General features: G+C 41.7%; 1 protein-coding gene across 1 annotated transcript in view; it reads left to right on the forward strand.

Annotated features, from left to right (window-relative positions):
* Positions 1-19,364, forward strand: part of rspo2 (R-spondin 2) — a 56,240-nt gene extending 36,876 nt beyond the window's left edge. Inside the window, exon 6 of the mRNA XM_061261385.1 lies at positions 18,061-19,364. Within this exon, the coding sequence (XP_061117369.1) occupies positions 18,061-18,179 (119 nt within the window). The 3' untranslated portion in view covers positions 18,180-19,364. The remainder of the gene's footprint in view (positions 1-18,060) is intronic.
* The last annotated feature ends 345 nt before the right edge of the window (positions 19,365-19,709 follow it).

Here is a 19,709-nt window from a genome sequence, read left to right on the forward strand (position 1 = left end):
AGTTTTTTTTATTTTTAGAATTTACCAAAGACATACACAGACAGAAGCATTTCACGATAAGTATCAGATTACATAACTGCAGATTTTACAGATTGTGATGGATTAAGCAGAGGCAGTAAATAGAAAAAGTAGAAAAAAAGCAAGGAGAATGACCATCAGATTTGTTGAGGGTAGGTACAGCAGCGTCACGTCTGCCCCAGTTCAACCTGCTTAAATAATCTAAAGACGTCATTGAGAAAAATCTCCATCCCACGGTTTAAGGCTTGCATACATACGCAGGGCAGGATAAGTGATCTCTGAAGCCGGGCTCTGGTGACTGTGAAATAGATGCGCTGCTCTTTAACAGTGTTATCGAGCAGAGTGAGTCATGATGAGAGACGTGAATGTTGTTTTACTGCCTCGAAATGGAGCCGTTTAGTCCCTTGGCTGCCAGAAGAGGCTGGGCTTTAGCGTGGGGGGGGGGAGCGTGAAATCTTGAAATCTTCCCGCTCCGTCTCCATGCCCCCAGGGTGGTCTGCCCACCGCCACAGGCGACAGTCCCGTAACATCCAGCAGACGTGTCATGAAACACTCCGCCGAGACAAATTGTCAAAAGCTTGCTCAATATTGATGCCATAATGCTGCCTCTGGAGACGGCCCTTCCTTTCTGTCATCATATTCAGTGGTTTACAAATGGACATGCAGCAAGCAGTGCTCTCTCACACTGTTCTCAAGATATCATATCATATATTACTACTCACAATTCCCAGGATGCTCAAACAGTCAAACCCTCACCACACACACACCTATAAACTGTTCCATTTCAGCTGTATTGTTTAAATAACTTGAAGTGCTAATACCGCAAAGTGCCTCTTTAATCTGGAACTGGTACATTTTTGAGAAGATAAACAGTTGAACAGTTAAACCTACGCACTCTTCGCTCTTCGTTTTGTGTTGGAATGAAATGGTTCCCACACTTAAAGTGGTGTGAATGAGCGCTTGCTTGACATGCATGTGGCACTAGGAGCTTTGGACTTTGATTCCTTAAAGTGAGCAGTGACAACAGGCCAGACTGAAAAACCTATGCAGAGGTGTAGATATAGAGGGCAAACCGGTCTTTGGCACCATGGTGACGAGGGAGCTCATGCAGGCCTATAATGATTTTCAATGATGGCTGGATTAGGTACCTGCTTCCACTGAGGGAGCCTGCTGAAGTATCGACCATGAAGGTTCACATCACCGCATCTGAAACCAGAGACACCTGCACGGTGAAATCTTAGCCGACTGATATTTCATCTGGGGCATCGCATAGTGTCCTGTCATCAATCACGTTGTATAACTCAAAGTCCAATGCCTTTCCAAAGTTTGCTTGTGGGTTTACAATTTTCTGCTCTTGTCATAGATCACAGAACAGAAATCTAATTTGTGTTAAAACAGCTCATTTTGCATTTGGATTATGTTCTATTTGCTAAGCTGCGCCCTGCCTTAATTCTGTCTGTAGCCAAAGGAGCCCTGCTGTAAAATCCAGCTATGCCAGCTTAACCAGCTTGAAAATTGAGCTGGTCGAGCTGATCATTATCTGGTCTCGCTGGGTATGAGCTAGTGCTGGTAGCTTGTCTGGGCTGGAAGCTGGTCAAACCATATCAAGCTGGGAGCCGGTCTGAACTGATCAACAAGCTAAACCATGTTGATCTGGAGCTGGTCTTAACTGGTCAACCAGCTACCAGTTGTTTCTTAACCTTAAGGTGTTTTTTTCAGAGAGAACTGCTGTATCGGTATGAATCAGGACAAAATTCTCATTAAATGCAAGTCAGTTTACATATTTGTTTAATTTGAAGACAGCTCTGTTGCCTCTGTCACATATCCAGGTAAATGCTGCGTAACATAACATTTTCCCGTCTTCATTGTGGATTAGGGCTGCAGAACACAACTACGAGTGACAGACAGCTGGCTCAGGTCTCGTAGCCACTTTAGTGAAGAGGTGCCATGGATATTAAACACCTGGCCTGACTGAGGAGTCCAAGACGCTTGCGGTTTAGGCAGACTTGACCGAGGGCCTACTGTAGGGGACCAAGACAGAATCTGTACAACCGTTTACAATCCTGAACAACAGAACTGAGCAGGTCAACCTGCTGGCTCATGGTCCAAAGCCCTGGGATCTGGAAATTATTTGGAACAGGTCCTCTGTAAAACAACTCTGAGAGCAATAATGGCTTCAGCCCCATTTTGAATGAAGTGGAACCATATTCTGAAACATATACCTTTCCTGACACCTGACAAAGATTGTTTTTCCTGTCATAATTTGCATGTTCCATCACACAGAGTTTGTGTCTATGGTGGGGATATTTCATTTCTGGCAGGGTCGCTTTTCCTCTGAACATTTCAATTAAGCACTCAGCATGATCACATTTGACTGTGGCCCGTGTTTGGTTTGGATAACCAAACTCCAAATCCATTTTTGAAACTTGTTGTGTCAGATGTGCCCTGTGTGAGCCAGCTCTGAAGCACAGATGCATACACGGGCGGAGGCCTAATTCAGATCTTATGGAGCGTGATCCTGTCAGTGGTGAGACGGGACCAACGTCCAAAGCAAACAGGCAATGTTCTAGCTTCTGCTTACCCTTGCACAGAAACCAATTAAACTTTCTCTGTAGAAGACCCCCCGTCTGCCTCTTGGACCCAAATCCGTGGCTGACCTGGGTGTGATCACCTCAGACAGGGTTGCATTCATTGTAAAATTGGGAATGATTAATGATATTATGAATTATGCCTCAGCAATATCACAGACAATCCCATATAAAAATGACGTTCAGCCAGCAGCATTCAGAGCCTTTCCCAGGGCTTAGCCATCACACTAATTGCCTTACGCAGGGTAAGGTTGATTATCCACACCCCGTGCCCTGGCTGTTGTGACTGGTGTGCCAACGGACTAATCTTCATTTAATTAGCTGACTCTGCGGGGCCTGCAAAGGACACGCCTCCCCATAGTCACAGGGTTTTTTTATCCGTGGGAGATGATGTCAACATGCCTTTAAAGAGATATCACCCATGCAGGCTGCAGCCGACAATGTAGGCCCGAAACTACAGTTGTCTTTCTCTTAGAAAAACAAAAATTCCAAAGAATTGTTGTCCAAATTGTGATAAGATTTAACTAGACACACTATGCTATAGTACTTCCCTTTGGTGACAGTAATTATGAAATTTGTGTCATTCATTATAGCATTTCATATTTCTTATTTTCCAGCTTCCAATTTTTATAAAAATTCCATTATTCATGAAAATATACATGGTTAAGTCAAGGAGGCTGATTTAAATATCTCTAATGTGGTTTAGAGTAGTTTCTCTACTCTAGGCTTGGAGAGTTTCTGTATGATGCAATGATTTTTACCATCTGTTTTTAGTTAATTACATTTAATTGAGTTGTTAACTGAACACTGACCTCTATTTAACATCTTGACAGTGAGTGTGGTGTAAATCCTTTGTGAAAGAAACATTGTTAAATATGTGCTTGTGCCTAGAAAATGGATTCAAGGGATTTTATACAGCATAATTCTTAATATCTGCCATTGAATTAAAAGGTAAATTAGACATATAATTGTCCTGTGTCTTCAGACAGTGTTTAAACATGTTTATTCAGCTCTATACAATTTGCTAATTTGTCTCATATAAAGAAAAACATTATGTTTTCTCATATTATATTGTGTTAACTATTTCTGTTTGCTAAAAAAAGGTATATTCTTTCTCACAGGTTACAAACTGAAAACATGAATAATTTTTTCTCAATAGTTAATTGTGTATTATGTGCATCATGCCCACCTTTAGTAAGGCGCCCATTTTGTCACGTTTGATTTAAAAACATACAGCAATTGCTTTCACAATGATGCTTTGGCAAAAAAATTAATTAGAATTATCACCTCTCTAAAATACTGGCCAAAAAATGAGGCCAAAAGCTTTTCTTGATGCACCATTGATAATCGTTTTATTCTGACGGCCCTCCTGAAATTCCTTTCCTGTGTTGCTTTCAAGTGTACTACAGCGCTAAATCTTCCACATGGGGGAAGGTCGTTAACAGTAGTCCGTAGTCCAACGCTGCGTACATTCCTCGTAGGGGGAGAGAGTGGGAGTCGACATCCCAGATTAACTCCCCACAAAGTGCTCTGCTCTTTGACCAAAATAAATAACACGCCTGTCATTTTGTCAGCAACTGTCTTCAGAAAGCAGGATTTGAAACACCCCATGTATCGCTAGCTTTTATATGGGAAATCCATCGTCATACCACAGACATTAGCAATAAATATGAGGAGAGTTCAGAGACAATGGAGGCTAGTCTGAACAGGGCAGCTTATCATTTCATCACATATTTCCAGAAGGAACAAATAGAGAAATAAGTATATTTTTACTATTTTATTTTGAGCACACCTTTAAAATAACCCCTGTGAATAACAGAAGTGGAACTAATTACCGGGGCCGAGAGAAATTTGTTTGTTGAAAGTTTAATAAACATGAACATGAGACAATTTTTAGCTCATTTCTTTCAGAAGAAAGGTGAGCAGAACCTGCTAACGCTGTTTAAGAATGTTTTATGTCGCTTAGATTGATGGCAATCCAGGATAATTTGTGCTTCAAAGGGGAACACAAGCACGTAATTCACCACAAACTGCGACCACCTATCTAGATATGTTGTTCATTGTTGTTAACGTTAGCTAGCCATTTTATTTGTGTGTCTAGCCACACAAACCAGAGTGTGCAAATAACTAACATTAACTCTAAAATGAAAGCCCACTGTATTTTGGTGTGTGTGCCACAGTTGCTCAAAATTAAACAGCACACATTTCAAAGAAAATGACTGGCATATTAGCTTATTCAATTAAATATAATATCACGTGGTCCGAAAGTTAGGATACCCTGTCTCTTATTTGAATTGAGTGTTTACTAAACATAAATAAGCATAAATTGCCTGTAAATGCACGGAAAGAGAGCTGTGTACGTCATGTAGACCTACATTTATTGACCCTGCTTTGGCCTTTTTCAACTGCCAGCTATGGCAATGTAAACTACCTTGACACTTGCTGCGAATGTCAGTAAGTCATTTGTAGATAAGTTAGGCTACTATTTGAGTTTTTAGCACAGATACAAAACAGGATGTGGACAGTTTAGTTGGCTGTAGTAGTTTTTGCTGTTGGTACTCATATTATTTCAGCATTCTTGTGGCAAACCAATTTGCTGTTTCAATATCTATATACAGTGTATCAATATATGTATATATACAAATATACGTATGTACAAAAAATGGAAATGGGGGCCCACAGCAATTTTCTTTCAGGGGGCCCGGAATTCCAAGCTACGCCCCTGAGAACAGATACATGCACATTGTATGTGAAGGCGTGACTAAAAAGGTGTGTTTGAGTGGAACGCATAGATCATAAACGGGTTTGGATTCAGGGCAGGCCAGGCGTCATGCTGACTGCACCATGTAGCTGAATCCCCCCGTAACATTGAAGGTTTCAGCCCTGGCTCTGGGCCTCAGGTATGAGCAGTGGACCGTTACAGCTGTACACAGTTTGGGGGAGATTGCACAAAGGAGCCCAGGGCTGAGGTCTTAAGCAGTCGGAGGAGGAGGAGGAGGAGGAGGAGGAGGAGAGGGGGACGGGACTCCCCCGAAATGACACCGCCACCAACGACCCTACGCAAACAAACAAAGTAGCGGCCGCAGGGGGTCAGGAATTCTGCAAGCCCTCCAGTCTGCTGCCTAAATGGCTCCTGATGTCCCCGCGGTGCCTTGCGGTGGGCCGCCCGGGCGGGGTGGGACCGGGGGGCGGGGGGAGCCGCTGTCTTCTCCCCGGCTTCCTGCGTCCTCGGGGCTCGGTGTCGGCCAAGGTTTGTCGCTCCCTCTGCCTGCCAGACCTCCGGCCCGCCGGCAGCCAGCTCCTGCTGGGCCCCTGCTGTGGTCCCGCGCGTTCTTTCATCTCCGCGGAACGCACATGGCAAGAATAGCCCTGAGCACTGTCTCGCAGCAGAACAGCACACACACACTCGCACACATACTAACGCACACGGACACACGCCCATCTCAGCCGAGACAGATCAGCGCTTGAAAGATAGCGGGCTTACAGTACATTCTTTTGAAGCCCCGTGCTCACAGACCTGGCTCTTAACATTATCTCCAGATATCTCAGCGAAGGCCGCGCACGTGCTGATTAAGAGCATAGCCGTTAAGGTTCCTTCTGCACGGCACAGTTCTGCTCGGTGATCAGCACCGCCCAGACCACCCCTCCCTCCCTCCCCTTCCAAGCACACTAGCCGCAACGGAGGAGGAACATCTGTTGCACAGTTGCACCGGGAGAGCCACCAGAAGCCCCTCTCATGGGCGTCTTTACAGGGACATTACAGCTCGTAATTAGAGGCTGATGATCGGGAGAGACGCTTTGGGTTGCGACCCGCCGATATCTAGCAGCAGGGCTGGGAGGGAGGGCAGTGATAAACAGAGGGCCCTGGTGATTAGCGATAGCACAAATCAAAGCAGCAATCAGAGGCACAGTTTCTGCTTACAGCGTTGGAACTCTCCCAGCATGCCCTGCGGTTTTTCTCGGGCACTGCTAGGAAGTAGGAGGTAGAAAGAGGAATACACTTGTACCAATTATTGACTTCACCTCCCATCAGCCCCTCTGCCTAGCAGCACACATCCTTTTTCCTAATAAATGGACCCATACCTGTGAAAATACCTGAGAGTTTGCGCTGAGAATTTCCCTTTCTTTGCTGTTACAAAGCTAGCCTAAGGCCTTTGCACATTTCTATTCTTACGTCTTGACCGCTGCCACCAATATGTTTTTGCATGTTTCTTAACTAGGTGAGACCTTAGAATCACCACTTAAATTACATAGTAATCAAAGGAAGCTTAAAACTGGAAAATGTCTTCCATGTGTGAGGAGATCTTTGTTTGTATTTGGCTCAGCGGACGGGAAGTATTGACACCAGGTCCAATCACACTGGCACAACACCGCATCCTCGGTCATTATGTCCTGCAATTAGTCAGAGAGTGGAGTTAAGCCCTCATACGATAGCCTGCATTGCTGGCACATGATACAAAGCAATCATGTTCATTTAATAGTCTCCTTGACTGGCATATCATGGTACATGAATTTGCCAAGAGATCAGTGACTTGATTACTTTCAGATATTCCTTATGAAGTCCAGGTTATTCTGAGACATCAAACAACTTCCTCCGTAATGAACAAAAAACCGTTTCACAAACAAGGATGTAATATTGGTTACTGTGATTTAGATAATTGAATCAATGATCCCCTTTTTCTCGCAATCCTCTGGGGGGAAAGGAAAAAACCCACAAGGTGAGCCAGCGATTATAGGCCAGTAACATTGGTAGTGTTGTGTAGTTGCTTTTTTCCATGTCGTAGCGTTAGCAAGATTGAGTCGTCTGCCTCTTAAGGGGTTCCTCTTGGAGAAAGCTATACTGTGCAGACACAAGTCATCTCATAAGCTCCAAGGAGCTCTGGTCCAAGGAGCAGCCTGGGGGGTGTCAATGAGAAAGAAAGCACACAAAACACAGTCCGCTTTAGAAGACTGAGGGCCACCTTTATCTTCCTCACCAAAGCAGCACAGTCAATTTTTCTTCTGACAATCGTGTTTGTAGTTGATATTAAATGCATGTGATTTCTTGGCAAGAGGACAGGATTTCAAAATGCATTACAAGCTGCAGCTTTAAGAAGAAGATATGCTTCATTGAACCCTGTGGGGCAATTTATTCTCTGCTTTTGGCCCATCCTAGTTACTGTACTGTACAGTGGGCAGCTACGGTGCAGCACGCGGGAGCAATGTGGGGTTAAGGGCCTTGCTCAAGCTATGCAGAGCTAATCATGGCTACGCTGGGAGTTGAACCACCAACCTTCCGGGTCCCAGTCATGTACCTTCGCCATTAGGCTGCTCCACTACTATATTAATATGTGTAGTATCTCCCATACCACATCACCCTCTTTCCTACATTAATGTGTAGTGTCTCCCATGCAACATCACCCTCTTTCCTACATTAATGTGTAGTGTCTCCCATATGACATCACCCTCTTTCCTACATTAATATGTGTAGTATCTCCCAAACGACATCACCCTCTTTCCTATGTTAATTTGTGTAGTGTCTCCCAAACAACATCACCCTCTTTCCTATGTTAATATGTGTAGTGTCTCCCACACAACATCACCCTCTTTCCTACATTAATATGTGTAGTGCGTCCCATACAACATCACCCTCTTTCCTACATTAATGTGTAGTGTCTCCCATATGACATCACCCTCTTTCCTGCATTAATATGTGTAGTGCCTCCCATACAACATCACCCTCTTTCTTACATTAATGTGTAGTGTCTCCCATACAACACCACCCTCTTTCCTACATTAATGTGTAGTATCTCCCATACAACATCACCCTCTTTCCTATGTTAATATGTGTAGTGTCTCCCGTACAACATCACCCTCTTTCCTACATTAATGTGTGTAGTATCTCCCATACAACATCACCCGTTTTCCTACATTGCTCTGTTTAAAACCGTGCTGCTCGCACAGCTGCGAGTGAAACCCCGGAATGATCCCCAACCTCAAAGAGCCCGAAGCGCTTTGCCGTTAACGACTGCGAGGCATCCTGCCCGCTGCTGATGTCAAGGCCTGGCTCGGGACTCTGGCGGTGCCAGCTCGAGGCTCACCTGGACTGGGGGAAACTCTGAGCTATTCTTGGAAAGTCTTGTTCTTGCCTTACGAGAGTGCAGAGAACTAAAGATCCATAGCTGTCTTATTGCATGCGCCCCAACTTTTATGTTAACAATGTTTTTATTGCCCGCCATAAAAAGTGGTATTAAATACTATCCGCTAATTGTTTTAGCAGAATTCTGTATTCGGTGTCCAAAGAAATAAGTATCGCCGCTTAACTGGCCAGCAGGATTTCCAGTCCCTAGTTTTGTCCCCTCCCTTTTTCTTGTAAAATTTATTTGTTGGCTTCCAGCATTCTGAGGCAACATTGGGCTGAGTTTTATACCTATGTTGCCACTCATCTCAGGAAATACAGCATTGGGGTAAAATGGAAAACAAACTGTCTATTAAATGGCATGATATCATGTGAATGGTCTTGTCAGTGGAAGTGTTTCACCAGCAGAAGGATTTTTAAGGTTGCATTTTGACTGGTTAGTGATTTCTTAGAAAACTTGTTGGCCTGTGTGCCAACACAGTGTTATACTGTATGGATGTTCTGCTGAAGAATGCTATGACTTGTCTTACTGGACAAGGGTGACCATAGATTCCTGATAATATGTGACTACACCAGGAAATAAGTCAAGATTTTCTCATATTGAACATTATATTACAAATCAAATTTTGGAGCAATTGGATAATAAATGTTTTATCTGATTAGTGCTGGATCTGATGGTTAAGTGATAAACAGATGATAGCATTCTTCCAGCATAAGGGAAAAGGCATTACTGGCATCTACCCTGCAATTACAGTATGAATTTGTAATATTCAAGAATTCCTTTGAACTTTTAATGGGCCCCGAGTCCCTGTATTTCAATGTTACGTTATAGCCATGGCAAAGTTGCAGAAATAGCACGGAGGCCCTTTGAAAAACCAACCCAAAGCTTTTATTTTGCTCGTCAGTAATGAAACATAACATTCAGCCAGTAATTAAACTTAACTAAAGCTAATTATCCATCATTTGAGAGGGACCTGGGCAGGGGCCGATGCCTCGGAGCGTGTATTTAGATGCAGATGTCGGGGTGAGTCAGATTGAGAGATAGGAGGCTGCAGGCGGCCTTGGTGGTTTCCACTCACTCAATTTGGTGGTCATCCTTGCTCACTGCAATGTAAGGGGTCTCACCAGAAGAATTTGCTTGAAAGTCACCACTGCAGTTTACAAAGATACCTATATGCTCAGTCAACTATTTTTTGCATGTCTGTTTAGCTTCTTAGTAGTGTTAACCCTCCTATTGTGTTTGGGGACATTTTGACCCTATTTAGTGTTTGACATCTCTTAAAGATCAGTTAACCTTGTTTTATATTGATACTCTATGATTTTTCAATAAACATACTGCTACGCTAAGTCCTGTACCAACTTTGCATACAAATGTGTTGCGTGGGGTTCTTTTGACCCTCTTTAACTGTATTAAATGTAAGAAAATATACAACTTTTATTTTAATCTCAAATTACTTTGCGGATGATTCTGGTGGACTTTCCCATACAGGTGCCAAACTTTCACTTACTGTACCTTAGGATCTAAAATGAGATGTTTCTCACTGATTTTTCATGTTTATGGATAAACGGCTAGTCATTTTTGAAACTTACTAAACTTGCTTACTAAGCTTAACATAATCGGAGGGTTAAATGGTGAATTTCCCTCATTTTCGATTAGCTACCTGTAATATTATTCAGCGGTTTAAACTAATCACAGGTGCGTTTCAGGTGGAAATGTCCAGTATGTTGCCAGAATTCGCAGAACAGTATAAAATATCAGACCTTTTAACATCAGTCATATGCTAATCTCAGGGTTAGGCTTTCACTTTTACTTAATGTCAGTGGTCTTCAAAGCCTGGGACAGAGAACAAACCTGCTGCTTAATCTCCCCAGGAACCTCCATGGTCGCACAGATGAGAAAATAACGACCCACCTAATCCTAACATTAGCTTTTTAAATCGGAATGCAGATGTTTTAAATCACCCTGAGCAGAACTCTGATTGTAAGCAGAACGGGGGGAGAAAGGGTATATTCCAGTGTAATCTTGTTAGGCTAAATGATACTGTCCAGAGAAACTCCTGTCAGCCTGTTGGCAAGATAGGCCATCGCATAAATGATTATTCGCAAAAAAAAAAACTTCTAACTTCTTTTTCAATGCTGTTTTATTCTTCTCGGCAAAATGGCCTTCTCGTTGTGTGGAGCGATTTCTTCTGTCCCAAACTGCCTCCCCCAACTCCGCCATCTGCGATTGCATTAGAAAATCCAGTGTGTTATCTTAAACGTTATCCTGTTGCCGTGCACCTACGGGAAGCCGTCGGTGATCTGTCATACTTTTTTGCCCCGGTAAGAAAGCAAAGGAGTGGGGGAGAGGCTCTCTACAAAACATTCCCCTCACAACATTATAAATTTATGTGTGAGGCCTTTAATGGATGGTAATCCAATTTCTTCCCCTGAAATCAAATCTCCCTGGCGCCAGTAGTCCCCTTCATCCCTCACAAATAATGGCATTCGCTGGCATGTTTATAAAAAAAACGAAGAAGAGCCGCCAAAAATTCAATTGCAGTGTTGTGTTAAGTAACCCTGCTTTAAAAAGGTAATGACTGGTTTTAATTGGCTGGCCAAAGCATGCTGAAGAGATGAAATTTAGGAGGTCAAATATTTGTAAATAAACTGTAAGTACCGGTAACCGTTTGCCCTAATGTCTCCTCATCCTGTCGAACGGGGCATTGATTTTCCAAACCACAAAACATGATGAACAAGAGATTTCGTCTTCAATCGGCATAATGACTAGAACCATAAAGATGAAGTTACGTTATGATCCTGGAGGAGTAACCGACGCCACTCTAATCATTACATAACATTTTATCATATTATTACTATTCAACTAATACAGTCATCTGTATTGTATATTCAGGAGAAAATTAAGGCACATAATCTTCAGGCCCCTATTGTAGTCTACATTGCAACTAATGAGATTTAAGATGAAGAATTTAACAGGTAAATGTATTATCTGCCAACACTTCATGTTAAACCATTGAACTTATAGCAAAGTCATAGTCGCCAAATTCTAAATACAAGATGGACTAAGTATGACTTTAAACACCACTCACATTGTAGAAATTAATCCACTTCCACTTAAGCACAGGTATGCTAGGAAATTGTTTAAATCTCCAGTTTAAATCTGATAACCTAACTTACATTTGATTATAATGATGATGATGATGATGATGATGATGATGATGAGGACAGCAAGAACCACTCATGACAACAAAGGGCAACTTGCATGCCTTTTTCATTCTCAGAGATTTGAAGGCAGGTACTTATTCATTGGCAAATCTGCGCTATAGAGATGCTAGATTTGAGTAAATCTTGATTCGTCCTGTTTACATAGTTTATCCAGTATAGTTTCCTGATTGGGTGCACACGCATAGGGTAGCCACTTGGAAGCAGATATGGAAGTTAAGATAAGTGCATTATTTTATAATGAACAGAGGTTCTGTTCACCTCTATGGATCATATGGGCGCTGACATTCGCGTTGTCTCACTACTGACCCACAGTCTGGCAGAGTGACAAACACAACTCAACAGTGCCTGGAATGTCTGACTGGGACAGGTTATAACCAGGGCCCCCACCCTCACAGAGCCGGGAAATGTAATATTCCTCTGGCGGGTGCTACAGCAGTGATCAAAACATTCATGCACAGATATACAAGAAAATCCTGGCCATTACCTCTTATTTTACATATTTTAACAAGGTGTTAGGACAAGTATACATTACGAAGAGTGTTTTGGAGTGGTGACTAAAAGATTTGACTTGTTGGGGCCTAGCTGTTGTTGAGAGCTTGTGGGATCTGTTTGGAGAGCCACTGAGAACAGCTTGTGAGCTATAAGGGCTCCCCTGCTACACACCATAAATCCCCCGCTACATTCTCCAAAGGCACCTTAATGATTCTGCGTGATCTTCTAATGCGCTAATGTCAAGTGCTGCACATTAAAATACAGTCAAGCTGAGCAGCTCAAGAAACTAGAAACTGCATAAATGTGACCAGTTTGAATTCTCAAATCCCATTCAAAGAGGAAACAATGCGTCTATAAACACGTGCTGTTAAGTCAAGCATAGCTTTCGAGTTTTTCCTCTATCTATTTTCTTAAATACCAGAAGGCAAGTGCGGGGGGTACACCTTTCTAAGGAATTCCATAATCATAGCAATATGTTTTATAGGTGTTATGCAAACGAGTGAATGCTGAACTCCTTCAACCCTTGGATAAACAAAATTCTATAGACAGTGTCCTGCATTAGCAAAAATCAGACACTTAACTCAACAGTATATTTTAGCACAGACTTTAAATTGTATCCCCCCCTCACACTCCCCCCAATTCCTCACACAACAGATTATCATGTGCCACAGACCTTCCTGGGCTGTAAAAACCCCAAGACTATATTTCATTATAAACCACCACCAAAAAGTACTCTATCGGGCAGTCCGCGCCCCCACCTCCTGGATTCTCAGTCCTCAGACCCAAGGCCCTGGACAGGGAAACCTCCAGGTGAAGGGAGGCACCAGACAGGATCCACGCAGAAACGGATGGGTGTACCTGTGACCGCGGGCAAGCCCAGATCTGCTCCTTATTAGAACAGAGATCTTTCACAGCCACGTAAAAAATATCAACATTTTCTTTGGCAGGAAAAACCCAAAGCTTGTGAAATTGAGAGTTGTGTAAGAGCTGATGAATTTTTGCCAAAACGATGAAGCAAAGAATTTTAGAGATTCTTTGGAGATTAAAACAAGGTTTTCCGTTTGCTGAATATCTAGTGCATTCATGATCGGTTACACACATACACAAACATGCATGCGCACTGGAAAATGGTCATTGAAGTTTTGCATTTGTTTCCGGATAATTCCGTCTACCCTCTTTTTCTCTCTGACATAATTTCTCCTTTTTGAAAAATGGGTAATTAAATGATTTTTTCCCAGGAAAATAAACTTTTCTCCCCTGTGATCCGTGTTAATCTGCTTCTGCGATTACACTTTTTGTAAATATAAGACCATGGCTAGAATGCCCTACTTGTTCTCAGTGTATTATGCATGAAGAATGTCATGGTGGAAAAAAGAATGATTTCAGGCCCCTTGATATGATTGGCCTTTAATGGCACTGTGTCCATTAACAGGAGTAAGTTGGTATGGGATGCCCTCTAGCTGTGAAATACCAGTATTAATATATAGTCCAGTAATTAATATATACCTACAGTGGGCTCCAGAATTCTTGGCACCCTTGATGAATATGCACAAAAAATGCTTTAAACTAAAAGCAATACAGTTATTAACATATGCTTCATTTTCCAACATGCGTAAAGTTGTTTGATTCAATGGAATCAAACTAAATCTTACATTAATAATATATACATATATATTTGCCCAAAAAATTGGTTCCACAATTATTGGTACCCCTGGTTTAATACTTTGTGCAAACAGCCATGGGTCTTTTCCTACAATTTGTGACTTTCAGGGATTTTTGACCATTTCTCCATGCAGAACTTTTCAGAATCATTGATATGCTTGGGATACCCCCCTCTTCAGTTCAGACCACAGGTTGTTTGTGGGATTTAAGTCTGGAGACCGAGATGGCCATTACAGAACACATTTCTGTGTGGATTCTGATGTATGCTTGGAGTCATTTTCCTGCTGGACAATCTACCTATGACCAAGACTCAGCTTCCTAGCAGAGGCAACCTGATTTCTGCCGAGATTTCCTGGTACTTTGTTGAATTCATTGTGCCATTGATCTTAAATTGTGCCCCTGGAGCACTGGTACCAAAACATCAATGATGCACTGCCATATTTGACAGTTGCTTCTCCCTGTATGCATTCAGTTTTTTTGTTGATGGTGTGTACGGCCAAAACGTTCAATTTCACCAATGTACTCACTTACAGTCATAATTCCAATGAGGTTTGACAAATTTAATATATTTACAAAAATAGTAAATGCAATGAAATAAAAGTATGTAGTTTTCCCATATGTTTGAACATAAAATATAGATCATTATCCATGTTGTCTAATTTATGCCCATTTTTGTTAAGGGTGCAAATAATTCAGGATCCCCTGTGTATACAAATGAATGCATCGATTGTTACAGTATGCTTAAGGGAAATTATATTGTCAATGACATTAGAGTTTCTGAGAGTGAGCTTAATTTGTTCCCAGGGGAACAAATGCATCTTAGTCTGTTCAGGGGTACAGTTGAGTGAGTTGATATGCCTTAGCTCAGGAGGCAAGAGCGGTTGTCTGGCAGTCGGAGGGTGTGTCACTGGGTGGGCACTAGGTGTGTCAAAGTGTCCCTGAGCGAGCTGATTGGTACCTTGCTTGGCGGCCTATCACAGCTGGTGTGTGAGTTTGTGTGTGTGAATAGATGAACGTGCTAAATGAATATATCAGAGTAGAAATGGAGGTGTTGAGTCTGCGTAAACTTAACATGGGCCTGGATTCAATCAAGTCTTTAACTTGGACTTACATTTACTGTAAATGCAAGTGCTAGTTTTTTTTCCCCCCACAAAAACAGTTAAGTAAATTGATTTTTGTGATTGACTGCATTTTTGAAGAAGACACATTTCTGCATTTAATTTTTAGCAAGAATTAAGGGCAAGTGTTGATTAAATCCTGGGGGGAGTCATTGTAAAAGCATTATAGCTTAGGAGATACTAATCAAGTTTGGGATAAGAATAAAAATAAATAAATAAAATGGTAGTAAATCTTAATAAGTACGTACTTAACCCTGTGAGTTATTTGTGTAGTTGATGTGATGTGATGCAAATAACAGACAACATAAAACATAAAAAATACATCGAGCCACATGTTTTAGTGGCTCAGGAAATATTGGAAGGTAATGCAAAAGATTGCTGAAAATCAGCTAAAGAAATATTGTGTTTTTCCTATAAATAAGCACTTTTCATTAATGTATCTACGCATTTCCTCTTATATAAGAGAAGTCTGGTAATATATTTGAATGTTTTATTCTGGTAGTCTTTACACTGACACGCACATTAAAGCGTCATTCTGTGTTAGCGTCCGCATGCAGTATTTATCCGCAATTCCATACAAATGTTGTAAATACTGGTTTTATAAGACAGGATATTGTGCAAATAGTTTCAAGGACCATAACATATGGGCGCACGGTGGTACAGCACTGAAATGTGTGCTTTATTGCCATCAAACATAATCTGTTTGGAGTTGATTACATCTAAGGCTGTGCTTCAGAAGTGCATACTGTAACACCACTGTGAACGAAACATTCCCTCTTTAAACAGCAATTAGGAAAAACCCAGGGCCCAGATGTACCTTCACGTCTTGCTTGGCTCCAACAGTCATAATCTACAATGTAATTGAGTCAAGTGGCACACAAAACTGGAACATTGGTCATTTCTATTTTAGAGAAGTGGGCTTTTGCATCCAAAAACACTTGGTAAGGTTACCATTCAGTCTAACCGCAGTGCACACCTTTCCATAAAATTTTACTTTTTTATGACACTTCATTTCATATTTTTCACTGAACTCATAATGGAACACTTCCTTAAATCCGTTATTCCAAATTATGGATAATGCAAGTGGAATGTTTCCCAGAAAAAGAGGTACAGGGACCTTGCCACTGTATAACTCAAAATGAAGATAGTGAAATTAAATCAACACAAACTGAGACTGTTTCAGTGCACAGGCAATATTTTTTGCTAAGTTTTCTAAGGCCACTTTCCAAATATCTGTCTAAACTGTTTAACGACACAATGTAATGGGAATGCCGAAATTAAATTAATTGCAGGAAATGGAATTGGTCTTAAAGCAAAAAAATCATTAAATATATTGTCCAGAATTGGTCATGTGGAACTGTAAAGGAGCAACTCCAACCTTTTTTGTTAAATTTCTTGTTATTTCACAAGATTCCCACTTTTCTGCTAAAAATGGTTTCTGAGACGGTCGCAGAATTTATAGTGTGGTGCTGAGCAATGTAATTTAACTTGGCTGTTTGGGCTGCTAAAAAGAGGCGGCAGAAGGCCAGGCCATATGAGAAGGCAATTAAAGATAATGCTGCCACATATTACACAGTTTTGCCTCATTTTCCTGTGTGAAATGGGTTGAACAAGTGCAATAAGAAGATAACGAGCCAGGAGTTTTAAATCTGCTGTTAAGAGATTGCTTTTCGGCAACATTTTACCAAACATTTTTCCACTCTGCGACCATAGCATGCCTAGTTTTTGTTGCCAGATAAGGATCCAGAATGTCTTCCAAGTTTGTTTCTAATCCCCCCTCTCCACCCCCAGATTACTTTCCTTGCAGTCATATTCCCCTTATTTGAGCCCCAATGAGTGTCAATGAGGTACGGCCACCTGCTCTGCCCCAGGTCTGAGTCTGAGCTCCCCCACAAGATGCCCTCTGATGTGGGGTAGCTCGGGTATAATAGCCCTGGGATGGAGGGTTAATGGAGGTGGGATAAGTGGTGTAGTTCTGTTTGCCATACTCACCTTGTCCCGCTATTGTAATCGCCTTAATCCCTTAAATCTCACTGGCCCAGTGTTCTTTTGGAGTCTCGAAATGTCCTTTTTGGAAAACTGACAAGACATTTCTTAGAAAAACAGTGGAGATTGCTTGTTTTTGGTGATATTGTCATCAAATTTCAAGGGGGATTTGTCCAGTGTTTTGGCTGTGGCTCAATTGTGTTTCAAAGCGTGCCAGGCACCGCCACAATAATCTGTATCCACTCAAAAACAGAAAATCTACATAATCCACTTTCACTGTGTTTGAGCTTCTGTAACTTGGAAAGCAACTTTTGAGAAGACACCAGGATTATGCCTGTAGTCAAAAGAGTTCAAGAATAGTAGGCATTTAATTTTGGGTATGTCATCAACTTTGCGTGATACTTAAGGGCTTAAGCTATGAGACAGAGACAGGAACAGAGTGAATTTATGAGAAGACTCTTAGTGTGAAGCAGAATGGGGCCTGTGGGTCTGTAGAGGGTGTTTGTGGCACTGACCAGTCTGTTGAACAAGGCTGTTGGGTTAGAGGCGGCTTAAACCACTGCACTAAACAGACTTATGGGAGATTAGAGCTGATGTGATAAAAATTAATCATTTTATTTAGCTTTTATCCAAAGCGACTCAGACTAAGACTAAGCAGGGGACATTCCCCCCTGCAGCAATGTGGATCTTATCGTGGCTACACCGGGGCTTGAACCACCAACTTTCCAGGTCCCGGTCATGTACCTTAGCTACTAGGCTACAAGCTGCCCCATCTGATGTGATTGCAAACTTGTGATTGTGGTAACCAGTGCATGCTTTGTAATAACCTATATTTCTTACTTTTTTGTTCCAGGGGGATCAGGGAAGAAGCGAACCAGAGTACCAAAGAAGAAATCAGAAAAGCAGAGGTTCCGGGTGCGAGCACAGAACCAGCATAGCGACCACCTGGCAACGGTACGGGCCAGCCAGTGAGGACTGAGAGAACCCACGGAAAGAAGAGAAAAAATAAACGTGCACAAAGCTGCTAGCTGCTGCTCCACACACGTCCCTCTCCCCCACCCGCCACCCCAACCCCAACCCCGCCCGTCCCCAAAAACCTCCAGCTCTGCTGCTTCCCCATACTCGTGGCATATCCCCCATGAACCCACACATCTCCACAACACCTGTTCCTTTTCTCACATCCCATCACGTTCTGGAAAAGAGGAGGAGGAAGAGGAAGGAGGGAGCGATGGAGAGACAGAGAAGGGTGGGAAACAGACGCTAACACTGGTGGGGCCACGTGGGGAGGGGGAAAGAGGCCAACAGGCAGACGACACTCCTGATGGAGGGAAGAGGAGGGAGAAGTAGAGGCTGAAAAAACGATACGGTCCGAGGATGTAAATGATGTCAAGAAAGAAAAGAGACTTGCAGTGTATTTATCTTGAACCTGTTTTTTATTTTGTATTATTTTTTTCTGAAGGAGATGGACCGTTTGATTCATGTATGGCCTTTCTGTTCATTATGTACATTTTGAGAGTAATGTATACAAATACCATGCATAGTTGCAAAGTATTTTATTCTCAGCACAAAATGTTTACGTCCAAACTGCTTTATGCTCAAACTGTATATTGTGGACAAAGAAATTTAGTTGTTCAACTAGCATGGCAAAACTCATGTGTACATAGTGCTGAGTTTATCTAATAAAACTTATTACTGTATTTTCAGTATTGTCTTCTCTATGGTCCCAGATGTGTTACAGTTAGTAAAATGTTGTAATATCCAGCTACAGATAAGAAAAAATGAATAAAAAAGACATAGCCCTCACATAGCTATTACATTTATATGGTATATTTGATTTATTTATTGATTTTTATTTTGTACTATTATGTTTGGTGAACATTTTTGTCTCAGTTTCTCTTCTGTGCTGAAGTATTTCTTTGAATCTCATATAACAATACAAACAACTTTAAAAGTTCAAATTGTTTGTCTAATATATCATGAAAAAAGTGTTGTAACTCATTTATTTAACTTCATTCACTGATTTCAGAGGTTCAGAAAGTGTATTTTTTGCTCACATATTGAGTATTCATGCTAAAAACTGACCTATAGTTTCATGTTAGTCACCAGACTGAGTATCTGTAGTTTGTGCTTCATTAAAAACATTTTGTGTGACTCTGATTTAACTGATTGGAATTCCTGTATGAGCTCAGTTGAAACATGTTACTCAAGCATAACCCTTGTCGTTTTCCTTCAGAGACATATAATCTACTAGGAATTCCATTTCCCGGACCTGAAAGAGCAGGAAATATGAAAATGTGAAAAACTAGTGTGATTGTATGTTTATATGCTTTTTTGCGACTCTCAGAAACACATCTCAGACCCTAGACCCTTGGGACTGTTGGAATGTTGGAGGCGTGCACTATTTCTAAGCTCTAAATACCTATCCAGATCAATGGCAGGCCATGCTGGTGTATCTCACTGAATGAATGACAAAATGCACATTGCTAAGATTTGATGTCATTC

This window comes from Conger conger, chromosome 1 (genome assembly GCF_963514075.1).
Source record: "Conger conger chromosome 1, fConCon1.1, whole genome shotgun sequence".
Classification (NCBI taxonomy): Eukaryota; Metazoa; Chordata; class Actinopteri; order Anguilliformes; family Congridae; genus Conger; species Conger conger.